Source organism: Canis lupus, chromosome X (assembly GCF_048164855.1).
Source record: "Canis lupus baileyi chromosome X, mCanLup2.hap1, whole genome shotgun sequence".
In the NCBI taxonomy this organism is placed as follows: domain Eukaryota; kingdom Metazoa; phylum Chordata; class Mammalia; order Carnivora; family Canidae; genus Canis; species Canis lupus.
This window is the reverse complement of record NC_132876.1, coordinates 14,057,362-14,081,265: the sequence shown is the minus strand read 5'-3', so window position 1 is coordinate 14,081,265 and position 23,904 is coordinate 14,057,362. Positions and strand designations below refer to the sequence as shown.

Here is a 23,904-nt window from a genome sequence, read left to right as displayed (position 1 = left end):
TTGAGTGAAACTGGATTGATTTCTGACTAAGCCCCAAACAAAGTCACTAATTTCTCTTCAAGTGGAGCATTTCTTATACTCCATTACACTAACAAAAAATATACTCAGAGAAGTTCTTTCTGCTTAAGAGAACACTGTAGCCCAGATGTCAGGGTAGCTTTCCTAACAACTCTCTAGCATGATTTGGACACAGTTTTGGAAATGTCAACATTAACATTTCACTGGAATACATATTTTAATTTTCAAGAAGCTCTTTGGAGATAGATTAACTTATTAACTAGTTCACTGATGACACTTCCTCAAAAGAACTCAGAATAAATGTAAGACAAAAGAAATATTTAATTCTGCTATGGGATGCTCATTGACACATCTGAAACATTCTGTTTTTAAAAAAATGGAAGATTGAGTCAAACCGACTTGATAGATTTTTGTTCCTTTTCTATATTAAGCCCCAAATTCTAGCTCCCTCACAGGCTGTGTAAGAGATGAAGTCTGGCAACCAAACAACGAGTCCTTTGCAAAAGTAAGCAATGGTTCAGAATACAACCGCAGATACAGAGGTGCTTTCCAGGTTTCCTTGGGCTCCATCATATGGAAGCAGACTGTTTTTCAATGTGTAGAAATATCCACTCATAAATATAGCTATCCATTCAACCCCTGAAACCTCATTTACTGTTATCCTACAAATTTGGGTGAAGAAAATTTTGAGCAAAACATTTTACCTTAGTTCTAGTTAGATCTCCGTCTGTCTCTCAAGAGAATCCTGAAGGATGGCTGAAGGTAAATATCTAATTTTTTCCAATTTTGCTAGCATCATTTATTAAACAGTCCCCAGTTCCCCAACACATAATGCTACATTCAATATCGCAGCAGATTCCATATATGTAAGATTCTGTTTCCGGTTTCTCCTCTGTTCCACTGTATTTGACTATCATTGAGCTCATTCTCATTGTTTTATTTATGATGGCATTATGACGAACCTGAAGGTAAACATTTAACTCAAAATACTTATGTGCCTTTAGGGTGTCACTAATGAATGAGAGAAAAGGAGGTTTCAATGTATAATTGATACTAAGCTGAAAAAAAACACACGAATAAATTTAAGGTTGAATATTTTTAATGTGGAATTAACACAAGTACATTTACATTGTAAGTACATTTACAACGTAATTAAATTTTGAAGACATAAAAGGAAATTGCTGCTATGTTTTATAGTAACACACATTTATAGCCCAATAAAATTAATACAGTGCGGTTCCATATACAAATACATATACAAATGTAGCATTCATTGTACAGTGATTAAGACATTAAAAGACTATAACTGTATGTTTGAATCCATAGAACTCAGTATTGGCTTAAAGGATTAAAATCTCTAGTTTGATATCATAAAATTGAAACATTTTGTGCAGAGGGGCATCATCAATCAAACATTTTATCTCCTAATTCTGTCTTCTAACCACAGGATCAGCACGCAAAAGAAAATGTTCTTTAATGCCATTTTGTTGTTGTTGTTGTCATAGAAGCATTAAGTGAACTATCAAATATATGGACATTTTCATGAGTGAGTTATAAATCAACCATCATAAATTCAGCAAATTGGACATAAGAAGAGTTATAATTTGCAGGTACCATTGGATAAAATACAATTAGTTTGCCATACAAACTGTTACATCAAATGATACCACTGGCATAAACTATGATCTTGACATGACACACAAACCCATTTAAAAGATAAATTTATGTATAATATAGTGTTGTTTATTTTAAAACCAATAATCAAAAGACATGCGCCTAATATGCCAACTTGACAGTAAAACTCACAATCCATGATTCAAAAGGCAGCAATTTCAAACCATTGTCTTCAGTGGTCCATAATATAAAATACTCCAAGCATAAATTCAACGCTGCATGCAACAACTTGTCCTGTGCTTTAAAACAAGTGATCACACTTTTTACATACTTAAAGGAAAGACATCTATACACGTATTATCAAAGAAAAACCCTAGGAAGAGACACAATATAACTTAAAAACACCTCTGCCAGAATAGGTTTTTCTAGAAAAGGCAAAAGCAACTCAAGACACCGGAAAGTAGAGCTTTGTTACAGGAACACCTCTTGTGTAAATATGAATATTTAACTTAAAGCTGTGATAGGTGTATCTAAATTTCGATGCATAAAATGTAAACTTCAACACATCCTAACTACAGGATTTTTGGCTTTGGATCTTTCCAGAACCATAAACAGCTCTGAAAACCCTAAATACCAGTCAAAGTGCAAAAGAGGTCCTTCAGAACATATATCCCTTTGGTACATTATAGTCCCGTAGATAACAGAAGTATATAATAGAAGAAACTATCAACCAACAAAGGGTTTAAAAATCTCTGATTATCTCTTTTCTCTCTTTGGATTTTTCTTTTGTTTTGTTAGTGAAAAGTCATGCAAAAATATCACAGGTAAAGCTTTTTACCTGTAAATGTTCAAAATAATTGATTTCTGGTTTTGAGTTGGAATCTGAATGCATGCCATGAAAAACCCTACTGGGAAACGGGAAACAAAGTTAACACTGCACTTTTCACCTGAGGGGAACAGAAGGTGTGAAGGTGGATCTTGAAAGAATGAGACAAACTGTGAATGACGAAGTCCTCCTCAGTCCTGAGGAAATTCTGTGAGTGTCATGGGCAGCATAGATCATCCTGACTCTTGTGCTGTTTATCTGTAACACTTTTAAGAAATATAATCTAGTTCACACCTCCAAAGGAAATTTTATTTTTAAAAGTCTATTCATTCTCCTTTAATTCAAGGGGAACTTAGTTTCCTTGTGTTACTCAGAGCAGCATCTACAAAATAATGAAGAATGATGTTAATACTCAGGTGACTTTTAAGGCCCAAACTGTTGGTGCTAGGATTTCTAACACTAACACTAATGGGGGGATTCAAAAGGTTCATCCTAAATTCAAAGGTGACGTCTTTTGGTTATTTGACTATGAAAGTCATCATTCTGTTACAAAATTATTTCTTAAAGACATCTATTTCATGGAAGCAAAATAAACAATTCACATCTACAATTGGATTTCATAAATGTTATATGACTTATGTTGCGTGTGTATAGAGAACAGGAAACTTGGTAAGCACGTAAGTATCAGAGAGACTTTTACACCGTATTTGCCAGTTTTCAAATAAGATAGTCTGATATCTATTTTTAAACCTAAATGCTACTGACAGTTGCATATGGGGTCAACTGTAATTTCCTAATCCACTAATTGGCACCATTCTAGTTTTGTGGGAACCACAATATCCTATTTTGCTCTATGCAGTGTATGAGAGTAGATCTCAATCAAGACCACTTGATATTATAGCATCCAACAAAAATCTAACAATAAGATTAATTTGTCAAATGACTTGAGTCATAAATGCAATAAAGGGATTGTATACTTTTAAAAGATCTTAAGTCAGAACGTTCTAGAGAACAGGAACCAAGGGGACCTAGCCCTTGATCTAGTAGCATTGCCACGCTGAGAGTAATAAATGCTTTTGATGCTGATGATCTATTAATACATTATATTTCTACCCTCCCAATAGCACTGAAAAAAAAGGATCTTGAAACACAGTACTGGTGGGAGAAAATAAAAATGACTACAGAAGAATAATGTGGGTTTTTTTCCCAACAAAAGTGGATATGTTAACAAATATATAGTAAGTTCTTCTCCGCCTGAAACATAAGCATGGGCCCAAAGCAGAGTTAAGTTGTTGTTTTGACATGCGCTTTTCAAGGGGTAGTGATACACAATCTACTGTGACTGGTTGCAGTAATGGAATCGCTTCCAATTAAAACTAATCAAATATGTAATTCTACATGCCCCACATTACAGTTAGCTAAAATATAATGTAATTAACTTTGTCCTGAATTAAGCAGGAAGACATCTGGCTCTACGTTTACATGACAGTACAAGTTATGGAAAACCTACAGAGTCTTCCTATATTATCTAGAAGTTAGATGAATACACTTGGTGTTTTCAGTTTTGAATCTTGGAGACCTGGGCACAAGAAAGGCCATTATTTTCTAGTACACACATGGCTCTGTTGGTTTTTTTAATTGCTTCATAAAAAACCATTTATATACGTTAATTTAAACAGCTTCTTGAACACATACTTTAAGTGACTCACACATTTCTTCTCTGTCATTAATCATTTAACTAAGCATAAAGCAGTTAGCAGAAAGCTGGCCATGTTTACTTTCAAACTTCACTTTTCAATGTAGAAAATGAAATCTGAGGGAAAATGTGATTCGTTACAACTATTTAACTTCTGAAAGCATTCATAGTGTTACTATCTTAGATTTTATCTTATTCTAGCAGATATAATTTTTTTTTAGAGAGGGAAGCGGGGAGGGGAAGAGGGAGAGAGAGAGAGAATCTCAAGCAGGCTCCACGCCCAGTGTGGAGCCTGACATGAGGCTCGATCTCACCACCCTGAGATCATGACCTGAGCCAAAATCAAGAGTCGGACGCTTAACCCACTACACCACCTAGGCGCCCCCAAAAAGTTATAAATTTTTAAAGCTGTAAATTGCTCAATTCAGCATGTGCAAAATTTCTATTTGCCTGACACTCTCCATTTAGAGTTAGTGCTTTTTCAACCTTATATAATACAAGAAAGAAATTGTTAGCTGCTCAAAGTAATGAAGGGATTGTCCTGCGCTTTTAGAAGTTTTGACTCTAGGTTTTATGTTTAGGTCTATGATCCAACTCAAATCACTTTTTGTATATGGAATGAGATGTAGGGATGAAGGTTCATTTCTTTTTCCATCTGGATACCCAATTGCTGGAGCACCATTTGTTAAAACCACCTTCCTTTCCCCATCCAACCGACTTGGTACCTTGATTGAACATTCATCGATTATGTATATGTGGATCTATTTTAGAAATCCCTAGAGTTTTCCATATTTACTCCCATAGCACATTGCATTCATTGCTGTAGCCTTATAGTAAGTCTTGAAATCCGGTATGTAAGTACTCCAGATTTTTGAGATTCCTCTGTTCTGGATTTTTTGCCTTTCCATATACATTTTAGAATAAACCTGTATTCCTTTTTCCAGAAGGGGCTGCTCAGATTGCATGTACTCTAGAGGTCGATTTGGGGACAATGGATTTCTTAACAACACTGAGATTTCCAATACTTAAACATAGTCTCTCTCTCCCTTTTTTAGGTCCTGTTAAATGTATCTCAGCAGTGATTTGTGATTGTTAGTACAGAAGCCTTAGACATCTACTGTTAGATTTATTCCTATTTATTTTACAGTTTGTAATACTAATGTAAATGGTATTAATTTTTGAAATTACAGGGTTTTTTTCAGTTCTTTGTGGCCAGGATATAGAATTACACTTTATTTTGTATAATTATTTTATATACTATGGCCTTATACAGTTTACTTATTACTTCTAGTAGGGTTTTTTTGTGTACAGATTTCTTATGGTTTTGTACATATATGTGATTTGCTAAGCATGACAGTGTTGCCTCTTCTTTTCATTTTGTTTTCTCTCTTTATCTTGAGCTAATGGCACTGGCTATAATAGAAATGGTGACAGTGAGTATCCCTGGCTTGTTCCCAATTTCAGGGCAAGAGCCTCCAATATTTCACAATTAAGTATCATATTAGTTGTGAGTTTTCATGAGTATACATCATCAGATTGAGGAAATTCCCTTCGTTCCTCATTTGGTGAGAATTTTTATCATGGAGGGGTATGGAGTTTCATCAAGCGTTTTCATGCATCTATTGAAATAATGACATCATTTCCCCCTCTGCTATGTTAATATGGTAAACCACACTGATTTTTAAGCATGTAATACAAGTATTTAAACATCCAAAGTGAAATAATTCAAATTTATCTTGTGCTTTTTTTGTCCCACGTGTTCTTTGGAGGTATGTCATTTAACAGCCTGATATCTACAGATAACAATTTCTTTTTTTTTAAGTAGGTTCTGCACCCAATGTGAGGCTTGAACTCATGACCCTGAGATCAAGAGTCACATGCTCTACTGAGTGAATCAGATACCCCCAAATATCAATTTCTACTATAATACTTATTTTTAAGACTTTATACAATTGCAATCTTCTGAAATGTATTGAGACTTATTTTAACGACACAGCATATGATCTACCTTGGTGAATGTTCTGGGCTTTTTTTAATTGCTTCATAAAAAACTATTAAAAGTAATAGTTTATTCTGCAGTTGTCGGGTGTAGGTTTTAAGTAAATGTCAAGTAGTTCAGACATGTCAGACTCTTCTGATTACTAATTATCTAAATAATTCAGCAGTTCAATAATTAAGTAATTCAAAACTGGGGTTCCTGGGTGGGCTCAGTCAGTAAAGCATCTGACTTCTGATCGTGGCTCAAGTCTTGATCTCAGGGTTGTGAGTTCAAGCCCCACATTAGGCTCCACACTGAGCAGATGCTTACTTTAAAAAATAATAATTCGGGACACCTGGGTGGCTCAGCGGTTGGGCGTCTGCCTTTGGCTCGGGGCGTGATTCCGGATTCCCGGGTTCGAGTCCTGCATCGGGCTCCTTGCACGAAGCCTGCTTTTCCCTCTGCCCGTGTCTCTGCCTCTCTCTCTCTCTGTGTCTCATGGATGAATAAATAAAATCTTTTAAAAAATAAATAATAATAATAATTCAACAACTAGTGTAGAAAAACTTTGAAAGGTAGTCCAGATTTAGGGTTGACCCTATTTGTGGGGTTCCATGTGTCCGGATATTTATATTGAGCCCTGTCACCTGTGGATTTCATTTCATGTCATAAATGAAATTCAAAACCAAAAAGGTTACTTTTGGTATATTAGATTCATTTCAACACAGTGTACCATTACCCAGACTTTTAATACAAGTAATACAAGTCTAAAACTAGGAATTCAAAGGAAATATGTGCACATGATAATAATCTTGTTCACAAGTCTATTTTGGTTTTGTTTTTTTTTGTGATACCTTTTTATAGATAGCTCAATATTACTTATGGGGAAAATGTCCAAGAATACTGCTTTATTTCAAAATACAGAAATTTTATGTATTAAGGGCTGGGTTAATAGAAAAAAATATTAGGTTAGCACTCATTGCTTCATACTACCTTCATACATTAAGCCTTGGACATAGACAAGGGTGTGTGTGTGTGTGTGTGTGTGTGTGTGTGTGTGGTGTGTGTGTGCACACGCATGCATAGCTGAAAGCTACCCTAAGGAAATAACGTGCTCTTAGAACTGGCTGAAAACACACTGGTAAAGCATTCTGAGACATTAAGGCTGGTACCTTAAAAGCCTATCATCAGTATTCAGTTCTGAAGGATCTCTTACAAGACACCACCATATCTGACACTCTCTTCCATAACTATCAGCCTTGTAGGGAAAAGTTTAACATGTTTTAAAAATCTTTCTTCATTAATTTAAAACTATTAAAGGAAAATATTCAATCCTAGCAAACATAATAGGCTTGCAGTTCTATTTCTAAGCGCTGAGAAGTTCTTACCCCATGCCAATTGCATCCTTGGTGGAGCTTTAAAATTTTTAGCCTTTAAACAAAGAGTATACAGTCTGTTCATATTATACCTGTAACTTTAGCATTCCGAAACCTATAGTCACCAATTAAAATCTGCGAAGTGTTCCCTGGAATCAGACCTTCTTTTCTTCTGTTTAGATTTTTCACCAACCTAAATAATAAATGAATTAGTAGCCAACAATGGTAATATAAGATTATAAAAACAAATACACTGCATTGCAGTTCAAATTTTCACAAAGCTATCGCATGTATTCAATGACCTTCATGACATTGTTCTTGAGTCCTTTGAGTAACCTACAAAGGACTTAGGTTACTAGCAAAAATGGTTATTACTTTAATGATCCGTCATTACTTTTCACCCTATGTGTACTCTTTCACCCTTTGGGTCAAAGTACACGGTCACTGTAGCACTTCACTTAAAGTTATTGACACAATGAAGCCAGAATTATTTCATATAAAAATTCCAAAAGATTTATGGAAGCTTTATTCAGTCCTCTTCCCAACAATATTTCCTTCCTGCTTTGGGTCCTCTATAATTACGTAGTATATTTGGCAGAACCATCTTTGCAATTGGTGCTGCATGAAGTCAAATGCACAAGAATAGAATGGTAAGACTAAAATGTCAATATTTGAATTGATAAAGAGAAGGGTGGCTATGTTATAAAGTAGCAAAGCATGGTTCCTGGCACATAGTAGGCATTCGTTAAAAATGTGATGAATTAATGAATGACTTAAATGATCAAATGTAGTATGATCTGTAGCCATTACAAAGCCAGATCTATTCGCTGAAATGTCTGAGCCAAAGGTAAACCACAAGAGCATGCAGACCCATAGCATTTCATTCTTTCAAAGCATTTTTCACTCACCAAAGGTTAACATCCCTTTCAGTGAGCTATATAGGCATAGCTGAAGCAATGAAAATGAAACATTGATAAGAAATGTGATATTTCTGCTTCTTGAGACTGTATAACAAAGATACAAGTAAAGCAGAACATTTGATTAGATATCCACGTGCCCCCGGCGGAGGTCAGCATAAGCACTGAGAACACACCTACCATTGACCTTCAGCATCTTCATGGAGAAATTGAATGACATCTCCATTTCTAATCAGGAGGTCTTCTGGGCCTCTCTTCCTACAATCTGCTAGGGCTTTGTATTTGCCTGGAGACTGTAAGGTTGTTTTGAAAAATGACATTACAAATTTGATCGTAAAACAACTTGCATAACTGCATGCTCTGTGACATGAAGAATTTACTCTTGACTTCAACGGTAATAGTGGTGGCTATAGCAGCTTAGGGGAGAACAAGCAAACATGGAGCAGTTTGTGACCGGGGAAAAAAACAGAACATGTGTTTATTTAACCTGAAGAATTCATTTTTATTTGTTAAAAGAGAATTACACAAAAAATGACAGAGCACGACTAATCTAACTTATATGAATTATACGCATAAACCCAGAAAAAATCCAGTATGAAAATAATTTTTAAATACTGTTATTTGTAAACTGCTCTCATGGAAAATTTATCTAGGCACATATCAAAGGCAGGGCCCTAAAACAAAGACCGAGTAATGCCCTCAAAAGGATTTCTGGGATTTGTATCAAATTTTGCACAGGTAAAAATAATAAACACAAAAGCTTTGCAATGAAATGCAATCAGAGAAGAAATAATAATGTTCAAATCCAAAAATATATTTTCAAAGATTTTATGTTTTTTTGATCTTTTTAAAAGTAAATTTAAATTTAAAAAAATGTTCTTCAAATCCTTGTGTCGAGGGCTGACTTTGAATAGACTGCAGCGAGGGAGATGCTCTGCTAGGTACGAAACCCCTGACCCAGAAGCAGGTCCTCTACCCATGGTTAGCACCAGGTTCCCCACCAACATGTGTTGCCCGACCTGCGAGGGGGCTGCCCCCTTGCCACTTCCCCCTTTACCGGGATGAGGGGCTCTCCACAGGGGACTGGACCGGTCCTCATGCGACTTGGGGCACTTCATGCCATGCAGGTCGCACCTGCAGCCAGACCACCAGCTAGACTGCAAGACCAGTCACGTGAGGCCAGCCCAGGCCAGCCCAGGCACTGCAGCACTTCTGTATCCTTCCTCTTGGGCGGGATTCTTAACATTTTATTTTTAAGTGATCTCTACACCCAACATGGGGCTAGAACTTACAACCCTGAGATCAAGAGCCGCATGCTCCACCAGCTGTGCCAGCCAGGTGCCCCAAGTCCAAAAGTATTCTGAGATGAGTTTTTTTTGTTTGTTTGTTTTTTAGCACAGTATCTTACGCATTAAATACATGAGCTTAAAAAGAGTACCATAGCTGGGCACTGAGGAGAGCACGTGATGGGATGAGCACTGGGTGTTATATTGTATGTTGGCAAATTGAATTTAAATTTAAAAATGTAATAAAAAATAAAGAGTACCATAACTAAAAATATTTTAAAAGAAAGAATTACGTAACGTCGATTCCGTGCACATGCAAAGGAATTAGTCTGAAAACAATATGCACATCACTTGGGCTTAAAGGACTTTTGAGCAGTACTTGTATGAAATGGGCTGAGGAGCAGGCTGGGAAGAGCTACTTGCCATTTAACTTCGCAGCTTCATCAAATTAGGAGAGCCATCTCTGACACAGGACTCTCCAAGGAAGGCAGCACCCACTCTTTCTTAGTTTTTGACTTGATAAAAATGAGGCTAAAAGAGCAGCTCATTCCAACCTGTTTTGCTTTTTTGTTTTGGGGGTACCCTGGGGGGTGGTAGGGGTGGTAGTATATAGAACGCACTGTGTTGCTTTTTTTTAAGACTTTATTTATTTATTCATGAGAGACACAGAGAGAGAGAGAGAGAGGCAGAGATACAGGCAGGGGGAGAAGCAGGCTCCATGCAGGGAGCCTGATGTGGGCCTCGATCCCAGGTCTCCAGGATCACACCCTGGGCCAAAGGCAGATGCTCACCCGGGTGTTGCTCCTCTGTATGTTTTCTTTAGCAGCACAAGTCAGGGAATGATTGTGAGAGGAGAGAGTTTATGGGGTTTTCTACATTCCCATCCCCTATGATTAAAGCCATCAGTTCTGCATATTTGCATTATTTTCTGACACCATAGCTGGGAAAATGCTTACTTAAGACCTTGCCGAAAACATTTAAACCCAAACTGGCTTCCTCTGATTTTTTTTGGCTCACATCCGAACAACTACCTCTCCCATCCTCAGATAATATTCATTAAAGACACTGCCAAATACATATCACGGTCACTGTATTATTAAGAGAAAGAATATTCTGTTACTTTTTAAAAAGAAGCATTCCAGAATGGATACTACATGCCATCACTTCCTAACGCCAACATCAGAGCTGCCAAACTGAATTTGTTCCGCTGAAGGGCACCAAAGAGCATTCCCTTGCAAAGCAACATTCCCTTGCAAAGCAGCATTCCCACCCTCCAAGCTGCCGACTTCAAAAAATTGTAGATACTCCCTAAGAACCTACTGGGCTCCTAACCACACTGCGCACGATTTCTTCTGTAAGTTACTTTTACTCTAAAGCAAACCCCTTTAGTCGTATGGGGTGCTCCCTTGCTCTGTTCTGCTGATTTGGTGTCATTAACACATGTTCTGGAAGCCCACAAAAATACATTCTCAAGACGTGATCCAATAGTTTCATACCTGTAAAGTTTATTCCCTAGCTTTTCCCATCTGGAATCTAAACTGATTCTTAAAGTATATCTGACTCTCCTTTGTTCTCTGACTTTAACTCCTATGCTTAGATTGGAAACACAGTGGTGAAGTTGAACTAAAGATCAAACTGGTCGATGTGTGGAGAGACTTGGCGTGATGGACCATTTGTCTCCACTTCGGGAGAAGCACCATGTATAGACAGCTCAAACCAGTTCTACCTACAGAGAGAAGCGGTAAGACTGGTTTCAAATCTTTTGACTATGAAATCTACCTAATGATCTCAAGGGTATGGACAGAAGATTGCCCCCGCGTGCCTCCCTACTGTGTCCATAATATGGCCCCAAGAGTTCTTATTTACTTATTTGAACTCGCCATTACTAACCATTAGGGGCCTTTCTTCTTCTTCATTGTCATCATAAGAAGCATAGAAATAGCTGCTGGGCCATTCCTCGGGGTCTTCAGAGATCTCTGCAGGTGATGACATCTGCGCCCAGACTACAAGAAAAACATGGAGCAGGGCAGTTACTTAATGGTGCTGGTCCATCTCAGGGAGAGAAGTAAAACTAACTGTTAACAATCAAGGCTGAAACCATCAATGGTCCAAGAACAGTATCTTTATACAATAAAACCTCTGACTAGCCTGTACTAGTTTAGAATTTCTGATATTTCAGAAAGGGCCCAGAATGTCATATACCCTTTTTACTTTTTAGGATGGTTTCAGGTTGGAGTTGATGGGACAATTATTAAAAATAATAAGTTAAATAATGTTCCAGGGAATATTTACCCTTTCTTTTTTTAAATGATTTTATTTATTTATTTATTTATTTATTTATTTATTTATTTATTTGAGACAGATTGAGAGAGAGGCAGAGCCACAGGCAGAGGGAGAAGCAGGCTCCTCTCAGGGAGCCCCATGCGGGACTCGATCCTGGGACCCCGGGATCATGCCCCGAGCTGAAGGCGGCGCTAAACCACTGAGCTACCCAGGTGCCCCTATTTACCCTTTCTTAAAGAAAATAATTCCTTCCCCAAAATTTTTTCAAGGGCATTTTTATTACTCAAATAGCACTTAGCACACTCTACCAGATAATATTATTTTTGACTTGTCTTAACTCTCTTATTAGGCAGAGACCATGTGTTATGCTTTGTATGTCCTCTAAGAGCCTAATGCATAACAGGTGCTTAATTCATAAAATATATTGAATTGATAGAGATTAAGCAGTCTAACCTAAGCAGAAAATTAACAGACTCTCATCTTGGCCACACTAAACTATTCGGGTTATCTTCAAAAGTCATGTCAACTTTCCCTGACTTGGTTTCCTAATCTGTCAAATGAAGACATTGGTACTAGGCTCTCTCCTGACTGCTCAGGAGGCCACAGCATAGGTGACCCGAGGGAAGTGGATTTCAGCTGAACAAGATTGTCATTACTTGTTTCTCTTCCACTAGTAGAGAAGTATGGACCGTCCTATCTAAGTATCGAGTATCAGGCATCTGTTGAGCATTTCTGGTACACATTTCTCTAGGAAAGTCTGTGCTGTTTATCCAGAGCTGTTTAGGTGCTTCTACAGCACCTCGCACTTCTCTGTTATAACACTTACCATATTTAATTTTAATCGCTTGTTGAATTATCCTTCTACCCTCCTGGTTTCATATGGATGGCAGCTGAGTGTATCTTAATTACACTGTATGCCCAAAGCTTTGCACAATTCCAGGCACACAGGCCATGATATATTTGCTGACTTAAAAAACTTGTTTGAAATCAGCTTAAATGAGATAATTTGCAAAAGAAAACTAAATATTCCAGCTGTAAATGACTCTTCTCTATGCATTACAGCTATGGCATATGTGTTTTATTCATCTCTGTACTATGTAGAAGGAGTTCCCACACTTGAGCATGCATCAGAAAGAATCACTTGGAAAACATGTGAAATCACAAATGGCTGGGTCTCACTCCCAGAGGTTTTTGTTTTTGTTTTAAGATTTTTCATTTGTTCGTTTGAGAGAAAGAGCACATGAGCAGGGGGTAGGGGCAGAGGGAGAAGCAGACTCCCCACTGAGTGGTGAGCCCACTGCAGGGCTCCATCCCAGAATCCTGGCATCATGACCTGAGCCAAAGGCAGATGCTTAACTGACTGAGCCACCCAGGTGTCCTCCTCCCCGAGTTTCTGACTCAGAAGGTCTGGGGCAGACACAGAGAATCTGCCTTCCTTAAAAGTTCCCATGTGATGCTGATGCTACTCGCCCAGGTACTGCTTTGACAACCAGCCACCTGCAGTACCCACCAGAATATCTTGCATATGCATCAGGGAAATACAAATCAAAACCACAAGGAGATACCACCTCACACCAGTGAGAATGGGGAAAATTAACAAGGCAGGAAACCACAAATGTTGGAGAGGATGTGGAGAAAGGGGAACCCTCTTGCACTGTTGGTGGGAATGTGAACTGGTGCAGCCACTCTGGAAAACTGTGTGGAGATTCCTCAGAGTTAAAAATAGATCTGCCCTATGACCCAGCAATTGCACTGCTGGGGATTTACCCCAAAGATACAGATGCAGTGAAACGCCGGGACACCTGCACCCCGATGCTATAGCAGCAATGTCCACAATAGCCAAACTGTGGAAGGAGCCTCGGTGTCCATCGAAAGATGAATGGATAAAGAAGCTGTGGTATATGTATACAGTGGAATATTCCTCAGCCATTAGAAACGACAAATACCCACCATTTGCTTCGATGTGGATGGAACTGGAGGGTATTATGCTGAGTGAAGTAAGTCAATCGGAGAAGGACAAACATTATATGGTCTCATTCATTTGGGGAATATAAAAAATAGTGAAAGGGAATAAAGGGGAAAGGAGAAAAATGAGTGGGAAATATCAGAAAGGGAGACAGAACATGAGAGACTCCTAACTCTGGGAAACAAACTAGGGGTGGTGGAAGGGGAGGTGGGTGGGGGGATGGGGGGATGGGGTGACTGGATGTCGGGCACTGAGGGGGGCACTTGACGGGATGAGCACTGGGTGTTATTCTGTATGTTGGCAAATTGAACACCAATAAAAAATAAATTTATTAAAAAAATAAAAATAAAATAAAAAATAAAATTAAAAAAATAATATCTTGCATATGGAAAACAAAAGAGCCTTATAAAAATGGATTAACTCTGTTTTCTTTATACGAAGGTAATAGGTAGATTTTCCAAGTTAACAGTGGGAGAAAACAATGTGCACAGCCACGAGTCTCACGTCCCTAGGACCGTTACACATACCTGTATTGGCTTCAGCCTGAACCGATGCAATTGCCTCCCGGACCTCCACCATAGTGCCACTGTGTTCCGATTCAGTTTCTTCGGCACCCATAAAAGATCCATGCTGCCTCCTGAAACAGTAAATGTGTAAAAATAAGTGAGCTTTTATCCAGTTTAAGAATAACAAAAAATTAAAAATGGCATTTTTCCACTGATTACCGGGGTTAAGAACATGCTCTGAGAATCATTCAAACAGAGCTGATTTCCCCCTTAAGTCTGTAGAATGATAGTTCATGATATAACAAAAGCTTAAATTCTAGGATCCAAGCCAGCAAGGTCTCTTTTTAATATGCAAGGAGAAAATTACTGCCTTCTGGACCCACAGCAGGTATATTGTTTAAAATTCCTATTGTGTGCTGTATTATATACTTGAAATTTGCTAAGAGGTAGATCTTAAGTGTTCTCACCACACACAACACACACAAAAGGATGGTTGGGATTAATAACTCACAATGCATACATGGATCATATCAAGTTTTACTCTTTAAATATCTACAAATTTGGGGATGCGTGGGTAGCTCAGTGGTTGAGCGTCTGCCTTCAGCTCAAGACATGATCCCGGGATCCGGGATCGAGTCCCATATCAGGCTGCTTGCAGAAAGCCTGCTTCTTCCTCTGCCTGTGTCTCTGCCTCTCTCTCTCTGTGTATCTCTCATGAATAAATAAATAAAATCTTTAAAAACAAATATCTATGAATTTTAAGTGTCAACTGTAATTCCATACAGTTGGAAAAATGTAAACAAAAAAATCCCATAAAAAGAGGAATTTATTGGTTCATGCAACAGAGTCTAAGGACTAATGCTGAATACATACAGATCCAGGTGCTTAAGCAACGTCATCAGGAATCTATTTCAGCATTGCTTTTCCACTGTGTTCGTTCCCGTTCCCTGCTGCCCTGTTTCCCCCAGTCACGTGTGTAAGGAGAAGTGGCCCTAGTAAACCTAAGCTCATAGGCTTAATAGAACTTTTCATTTCAAAGGAAAAAAATATTAGGAAAAAAAATATTGGAAAAAAAAACTATTCCTTCCCAATAGCTCCCATAAAAGTTCTGGCGATGGCCATCACGGCCTCTGTTGGTCTCCCATCTCCATCCCTGAACTAGGAGAATATCCATACCTCCTCTCTGATTGTCATATGGGCTGAACAGAACAGAGGAGGTTCTTTAAGGGAAAGTCAGAAAAATATTTAAAAAATCCCTGCTGCTTGCCAGATGATCTTTTAACCTCAGTGTATTAGGTAAGGTGTATATAAATGATACTGAAATTTTAATTTGATTAATACTGTTGGGTTGTTTCATCTACTATAAAGTCAATTACTATAGGAAATCTAAAGACTTTCTTTCCATAATCTATCACAAAAGATTGAGTATTGTGACTCTGGAAGATAAAGACTTCCACTGGGACTTTTAAATGATTTTCCTAAAGCCCCAGATGAACCAGCACTTTGATCTTGGTTTTTAGCTACCTTTAAAAGATAATATGCAACAAAGAGAAAAAGAGCATTTTTATTATATTTTAAATTTTATAAAAGATTATATTTATCTATTTCAGAGAGAAAGCGAGCATGAGCTGAGGGGACAAGCAGAGGAAGAGGGAGAGAGAGAGGGAGAAGCAGACTCTCCACTAAGCAGGGGGCCCTACTCAGGGCTCGATCCCAGGACCCTGGGACCATGACCTGAGCCAAAGGCAGACATTTAACTGACTGAACCAGCCAGACATCCCTTTATTTAAAAAAATTTTTTAAAGAATATTTTCGGGTCACCTGGGTGACTCAGTTGGTTAAGTATCCAACTCTTGATTCTGGCTCAGGTCACGACCTTAGTGTCATGAGATTGAGCCCCATGCCGCTCACCACAGAGTTAGCTTAAGACTTTCTCCCTCTTTCACCCTATCCCTCCCCTTTCCCTCTCTCCCTCCATCCCTCTCAGAAAAAAAATATTTAATTATTTTTAATAAACCATTCAATGATCCTTGTATCATGCAGATGACACTGTATGGTGAATTTCTGTGCAAAGGCTTTGGAATCAGTGTGGGGATTCTTTCTGCATATATGCACGTGTTCTATGGGCAGCTCTGCCTTTTAGGATTCCTAGAGGCAAATATGAAGACATCTCCAAACCAGCAGCAGTGCTACCATTTAGGACTGCTACCTTCCTCAAAGACTTCATGGTTGTATGCAGGCACAGTTCCCTCCCCAGACCCATACCTCCTCTCTGATCCATACATAGAAAGAGAAGCCAAGTTGCCAGCCAGCTGTCTCCATCTAGGGACTATGGAGCTGTGGGCCAGCAGTGCCTGCCAGTCCTTCATCATTCTTACAACTCTCTTTCTCCAATCAGATTGAAGGTGACCAAAAATATTTTGAAGAGAAAACCAGGAGTGCAGCCACTTTTCACCTACACATCACTCCCCCTCAGAATATACCGAGAACAAAGCATTTGTAATCATGCTTAAAAATTAGCCCAAACTCTCATATTATTTTTAACATCAAGGAGAACAATGGGATAACTGTTGAGGACTGTCAGGCTCCAAGTGTAAGGATAGAGCTGAGAAGATGATGTGTTTAAGGAATTTGATGAGTAATTGCTAAAAGGGAGGGTAGTTTCTGTCTCTGAAATACTTGATCATGACACTGTCTCCTGTACATACAAAACCCAGAAGATTGCAGGAGTGATATTTCTTCAAGAATAATCACTTACTCATCATTCTGCTGAGAAGAAAGCTGATCCTGTTCCATTAAGGGATTATGCTGCTTTCGTTTTTTAACTGTGGATTAAAACAAAGCTTATGGAAGCATCATTGAGAAGCCACACTTCTTCCTTGGAAACCAATGTCCTTCACACATGCAAGTGCCCCCACACACACACACACACATAAACAACATTCCCATGAGAATTAACCTTCAAACGTGTGAGGTAACCAGAGGAAAGGCTGGTCTGGATTTAAAATATGGAAAAGGACTGAAGTATGTAATATTTTATCCAGAAATTCAAGTTTATAACTATAAACATCATCATTCCAACACCACCAAGCAGTGACGCCTTAAGGTCTTTGGTAGAGTTGACTCCTGAGAAGGGTTCAGAATTAATTTAACGCAGTTCGTTTGCTATAGTACTTTGCAACTGCTTCTCAAGCACCAGAGTTCACTTTCTAGTGTAAAGTTCATTCTCCAAAAGAGTTTAAACAACCCCTTGAATATTGACTTTCTACTAATTAGTTTAACAAACCCTTTCGTTATAGTCTAAAGTAAATATCGGCCCCATTCCCTGTACCAACTATCACAAAACCTAAGTCAATGATCTGTCACTGTACTTATTCTGAAATTACCTGTCATAAGTTCCTGTTGCTTCAACAAAATACTTCTTATTTCTTTTAACCATGTCATCTTCACATCTACGTTCGGAGCCTAAGGATGTTTGAAAGGGGGGAGGGGGAGACATGTTTCCTTTGAAAAAGAACCCTTTCTAATGAAACAAATGCAACTATATATATCAAGCATGATCCACATCCTAAACCAGTATATTCAAACTGTACCATTTTGCTTCTGAAAACTTCTAAGAAGCAAGTTAAGTAGCTATCAGTGAGATGACGTAAGAGTCAAAACCAAAAACAAAAAACAAAAAACAAAAAACAAAAAAAAAGTCAAAACCATTTTGAACCCTTAAAAAACAATGCTCAGAGAAAAACTGGAACATAACCTAACTTCATTTTCCTTTGTAGGAGGGTCCTTTTATTTATTTATGTATTTATTTAATTTGGTGGGTCCTTTTTAAAACTATAAATGCTTTTATGTTTAATTTCAGTAAAATAAAACAAGTTCTGTTTCAGAAAAGACAATCTGCTATAATCTTGATAACTTACAAGTTTGTAGAAGGATAGCAAGAAGTCCTACATCTAAATCAAGCCAAGAAAATATATTTTTATGGATTCTAATCACCTAATGCAGAATTACAACAAAGAAAAAACACAGAGTACTCTGGACGTTCACATTGTCACAAGTCATGATACAAATACAAATTTTCTCATTCCTCTCCTCTTCTCTGAAACAGGTTGGGCCCTTATAGCACATTAAGCCAGAGCTTTAAGCATATTCTTATTTTGATCTTTTTCATAAGATTAAGTGTACTGTTGAGGCTATTTTTCAGAGACAATGATCAAATGTGACCTGTTATATCCCTGTGTCTCACAATCAGAATGCCAAGCGCAAGAGGCACTCAGAACCATTATAAACCTGTAACTCCAGAAACTTGATGGGGACAGAGATGCACCTGGCATGTTCTTGGCTACTAGCTAGAGTTGGTAAGTATCCTGGTGTGGTTGTAAAAATTCAAAGCCCTAGAAAACCTCAGCGGCACATCTCAAGTTAGAGAAACCACGTGCAACTGAAAACTGAATACCTGTGTCACAAAGAATATTAAATAGTATTTAAGTGACCTGCAGGAAAGGAGTGAGAACTTTTATAATAATGTAACCAAAATTATGCATGTTTGCAAAACTTAGACTTTCATGTCTTAATGCACATTACGGTTTCTAAAATAACATTTCAATGGCAGGGACACCTAGGTGGCTCAGTGGTTGAGCGTCTGCCTTTGGCTCAGGGCGTGATCCTGGAGACCCGGGATCGAGTCCTGCATCGGGCTCCCTGCATGGAGCCTGCTTCTCCCTCTGCCTATGTCTCTGCCTCTCTCTGTGTGTTTCTCATGGATAAATAAATAAAATCTTTTAAAAAAATATTTCAATGACCAACCTGGACAATATAAACTTCTTCCTTGCCAGCATACCAGATTTCAAATTTGCGATTATCTCCTTTTACATATTCGGTGATGCCAACTTCATCCATCTGTAATAGGTCAAAATTTTCATGAGCATTTTATTTGGAATATGCAATTACATTAAATCCACCCCTGTCATATTCTAAGTGAGCCAGAATTTCTCACTTGGCAAAATGCACATTTTAGATTCAAAGAATATGAAATTATAAATATAATCACAGACCTATTTAACTGTTTTCACTGAACCATGCACTTACAGTATAAGTTACATGCTCCATTCCAGTGATTGAAACATATGTTACGAATCTGAACATCCAGCTACTCCCCCTAAGATTGAATCCTGTTATAAATTAACTGCACACTATTAAAACAAATTATCATGTCAGACACAGGACTAAAAATAATTAGACACCAATAAAAAAGCGCATACAAAATTGAGTTAAATCACTGCTTTTAAAAATCATTTGTCAGATAAGTTTATCTTAGAGATCATTACTTATCTCTATAGAAGTTTTATAAGTGAGAAACATCCAATTTATGTGGTGGAGGGGAAACCAGCGGGGTACACAAGGCTCCCCTCTATTTCCACCAACCTCTCAGCTTCCCTAGAAAACAAATGATCTGACATAGGAGAGTGAGATGTTCTTGAAGCCAGTGAAATTTTTATATGCGATATCTCTTCCTTACCACGATTTTTCTTTTCCATATGATTATGCAGAACACAAACTCTTCCATTTGTGCTGTGCTGCTCATAGCTTGGTTAATTCCATTTTGAGCAATTTCCCTCCCTCAAACACACATTCTCTTTCAGTCTTCTCCTGCCTTGTCTTTTTGTTCAATTCCAGTCTAATTATCTAAAGGAATATCTCACTCTCTGTTCCATTTACAAGTCCCCCAAACGGCCCTAACTAGAGCAGATAAGCACTACAAGTACTGCTAGTGAGATCACATATCAAGAGAAAGAAAAGGGATTGTGCTCAGAAATGAAATGAGATCTATACTCACAAGAATCTCTGACACCTACCCTGCATGTAGTCAGCAGTGACTTCCAGAATCTCCAAAAATATCTTCATATTCCTACTCAACCGCTCTAGCTAAACCTACTTTTGCTCAAGCATCAGGATTTAAGATAAATAATAATCTCATGTTCAATCTCTATTTCAACACACACTTTTCCTTCAATATCGTAAGCTGGATGGCGTGTGGAGCTCGAGTCTGAGAGGCCTGGGAACTCCATCTCTGCCTATTAGGAGCTCTGTGTTCTGGTGCAAAGTGTTTAACCTTTTTGAACTGCATTTTTTTTCAACTATAAAATGGGAAGAATACCTACTTCACAGAGTTGATTAAAGGACTAAATAGCTTGCATTAAATGCCTAGATCATATAATGAGTTTTTTCTAAGTATATGACTTTGTTTTCTAAACTTTCCCTTATTTGAACCACAAAACAGTTTTGTGATTTTTTTTCATTGCATACATATAGCACATCATTATGGATTAAATGAACTTTTATGAGTTACCCTGGAAACCTAACCATGATGTCTATCAGACAATATTGTCCTGAGTTCCAAGCAACTCACACTTAGTTCTACTTGAATACAATCCATTTGTATTTTGTGGATGTATATATTTTCTCAAATAACAAATGATAAGGGTTTTATTGAAAGGCTTTTAAACATTATTAAATGTTACTATTCAATGAAATGTTTACTATATCATGAAATTCAGTTTTCTAAAAATATATATTTTATTTATTTATTCATGAGAGACACAGAGAGAGAGGCAGAGACACAGGCAGAGGGAGAAGCAGGCTCCATGCAGGGACCCCGATGCGGGACTCGATCCCGGGACCCCAGGATCACACCCTGGGCCGAAGGCAGGTGCTAAACTGCTGAGCCACCCAGGGATCCCCCTGAAATTCAGTTTTAGACTCTAGAGGTAGTTGAAGGTCTAACTATATGAGTATAGTTATGTAATATAGTATATAATACATATTATATATAAGAAAATAACAAGGCTGATTCTATAGTCATATCCTAATGGTAGCCTCTGCCACATTTCACATTTTCATTCATATTTGTGGTAGCTATGAGTCTCAATGTGTCAAGGGTTGAGGACTCCAACTTTCAGTCTAATTTTTTGTCATCAAGGCAGTGTAAAGATGTCAAATGCCTTGTTAAAAGTCACCTGGTGACTCAACAACTCTGGGATTATGACCAACAACTACCAATCTGAAGACTTTTATTTATATCTCTGGAATAGAGTCTACTTCCTTCTTGGGTCAGTATCATTTTAAAAATTGATCTTGAATCACACTAACAAAAAATATAGCTAAAGAAACTAAAGTGCTATGAAGCAGTTAGAAGCAAGATACTGGGTATAAACCAGTAATGTGGCTATATCTTAAAAACAGTTTCAGAGACAAGAATAGAAAGAAAAAAGAGGATTATATCAGCATATGATTTATGAAAATTGAACTAGATGTGCACACAGAACATGAATATACATTTAACCAAAACATACAAACTGAAGGATATACATCAAGTAAATTAGAATGGTTGTTACAGGGGTAGAGAGGAAATTAAGTGTGGAGAATAATGAAGGAAGGAAGGAATAAAAGAAGGAACAAATGAAACACAAGGCCTTCCAGCATGGCACAGTCATTAAGGGCATGGACTCTGGAACCATCTGCCTTGGTTTGAATCTGTGCTGCACAGCATGTCTACATGCTCTTAGACAAATTACGCACTTCTCTGGAACTTGGCTTTCCCATCTTCAAAATGGGGTTAATAATAGTTCCTACTTCATATAAGGTTGCTATGTGGGTTAAATGAGTTGACATTGCTATTTATAAACATAGGACAGTTTCTAGCAAACAGTAAGCACTATATGTATGTTTATTAAGTCAAAAAAAAGATGATGATAATGCATGAACTGAGGAATGTGAAGAACTCAAATCTCTGCATCTGACTGTGACCTTCGGGCCTTTCCTTTGCATAGAAGTGGCTGACTTAAAATATAGCACACAATCATCAGGCCATGGGGATCTAGCCTCATAGGATGAAGTCAAGACAACAGTCCAGTAAAAGTGACAGGGAAGTGGCTCAGCGGTGGAAAGCATTCTGCATCCATCCTCTCAAGCAAGGAGAAGACTCTGAAACCAGTAACCCCAATGCTCATGTCACACACTGACTAGTATTGCTAGCCATGATTTAATCCTGGAATCTCACAGTAGGAAAGCAAGAGGGTCAGCAGAGTGAGGCTCAAGAAATAGCCAAATTTCCATCTTTCTCTGTCAGCAGGATCACCATTTTCCTGGTACCCCTGGTCTAAATCTTTGCAGGCATCACTGAATAATCTTTTTATTAAAAATGCTAGGCCATTCAAATGGTAAATGGTTCTCCAACCTTTTATTTTCAGGCTGTAGGTGTCCTTCTGTCTAAAATGAGTCTCTTGTAGACAGCAAATAGATGGGTCCTGCTTTTTTATCCAGTCTGAAACCCTGCGCCTTTTGATGGGGTTCACATTCAGAGTTACTATTGAGAGATATGAGTTTAGTGTCATCATGATATCTATTCAGTCCTTGTTTTTGTGGAATGTTCCACTGAACTTCTTCTTAAAGGGGAATTTTAAGAGTCCCCCTTAAAATTTCTTGCAGAGCTGGTTTGGAAAACTGTGTGGAGGTTCCTCAAAGAGTTAAAAATAGACCTGCCCTATGACCCAGCAATTGCACTGTTGGGGATTTACCCCAAAGATACAAATGCAATGAAACACCGGGACACCTGCACCCCGATGTTTATAGCAGCAATGGCCACGACAGCCAAACTGTGGAAGGAGCCTCGGTGTCCATCGAAAGATGAATGGATAAAGAAGAGGTGGTCTATGTATACAATGGAATATTACTCAGCCATTAGAAATGACAAATACCCACCATTTGCCTCGACGTGGATGGGACTGGAGGGTATTATGCTGAGTGAAGTAAGTCAGTCGGAGAAGGACAAACATTATATGGTCTCATTCATGTGGGGAATATAAATAATAGTGAAAGGGAATATAAGGGAAGGGAGAAGAAATGTGTGGGAAATATCAGAAAGGGAGACAGAACGTAAAGACTGCTAACTCTGGGAAACAAACTAGGGGTGGTAGAAGGGGAGGAGGGCGGGGGGTGGGAGTGAATGGGTGACGGGCACTGGGGGTTATTCTGTATGTTAGTAAATTGAACACCAATAAAAAATAAATTTAAAAAAAATGCTAGGCATGGGGCACCTGGGTAGCTCAGTCAGTTAAGCATCAGCCTTTGGCTCAGGTCATAATCTCAGGGTCCCGGGATCAAGTCCTGCGTCAGGCTCCCTGCTCAGTAGAGGGGGATCTGCTTTGCCCCCCTCCCTCTGCTCTGCCCCTCACTCATGCTCTCTCTCTCAAATAAATAAATCTTTTTTTTTTTTAATGCTAGGCATTATTGGGAAACCAAAGGAAACAAATCAGACTGATTTTTGTTCCTTCAAATGTCAGGTATTGTTTCTTTCCTGTGTCTAATAAGTCACCAAGCCTGTCTGCCTACCTTCCACAGAAATGTTTCTTGCATCTATCCTACCGTTGCCACAGTAAC

At 38.3% G+C, this 23,904-nt stretch overlaps 1 protein-coding gene across 6 annotated transcripts in view; it reads right to left on the bottom strand.

The window, feature by feature from the left end:
* Positions 1 to 1,099: 1,099 nt before the first annotated feature.
* Positions 1,100 to 23,904, bottom strand: part of MCF2 (MCF.2 cell line derived transforming sequence) — a 100,416-nt gene continuing 77,611 nt past the window's right edge. For 4 of the 6 annotated variants that reach the window (XM_072818303.1, XM_072818304.1, XM_072818305.1 and 1 more), the window contains 9 exons: positions 19,273 to 19,365; positions 17,853 to 17,931; positions 17,225 to 17,291; positions 14,488 to 14,597; positions 11,602 to 11,714; positions 8,606 to 8,718; positions 7,601 to 7,701; positions 3,969 to 4,037; positions 1,100 to 2,840 (listed from right to left, as the gene is read on the bottom strand). In XM_072818303.1, coding sequence (XP_072674404.1) covers positions 3,994 to 4,037; positions 7,601 to 7,701; positions 8,606 to 8,718; positions 11,602 to 11,714; positions 14,488 to 14,597; positions 17,225 to 17,291; positions 17,853 to 17,931; positions 19,273 to 19,365 — 720 coding nt within the window. In that variant the 3' untranslated portion in view covers positions 1,100 to 2,840; positions 3,969 to 3,993. Of the gene's footprint in view, positions 2,841 to 3,968; positions 4,038 to 6,462; positions 7,702 to 8,605; positions 8,719 to 10,357; positions 11,438 to 11,601; positions 11,715 to 14,487; positions 14,598 to 17,224; positions 17,292 to 17,852; positions 17,932 to 19,272; positions 19,366 to 23,904 lie in introns of those variants that run through there. The other 2 variants (XR_012026749.1, XM_072818306.1) reach the window with 2 other exon arrangements.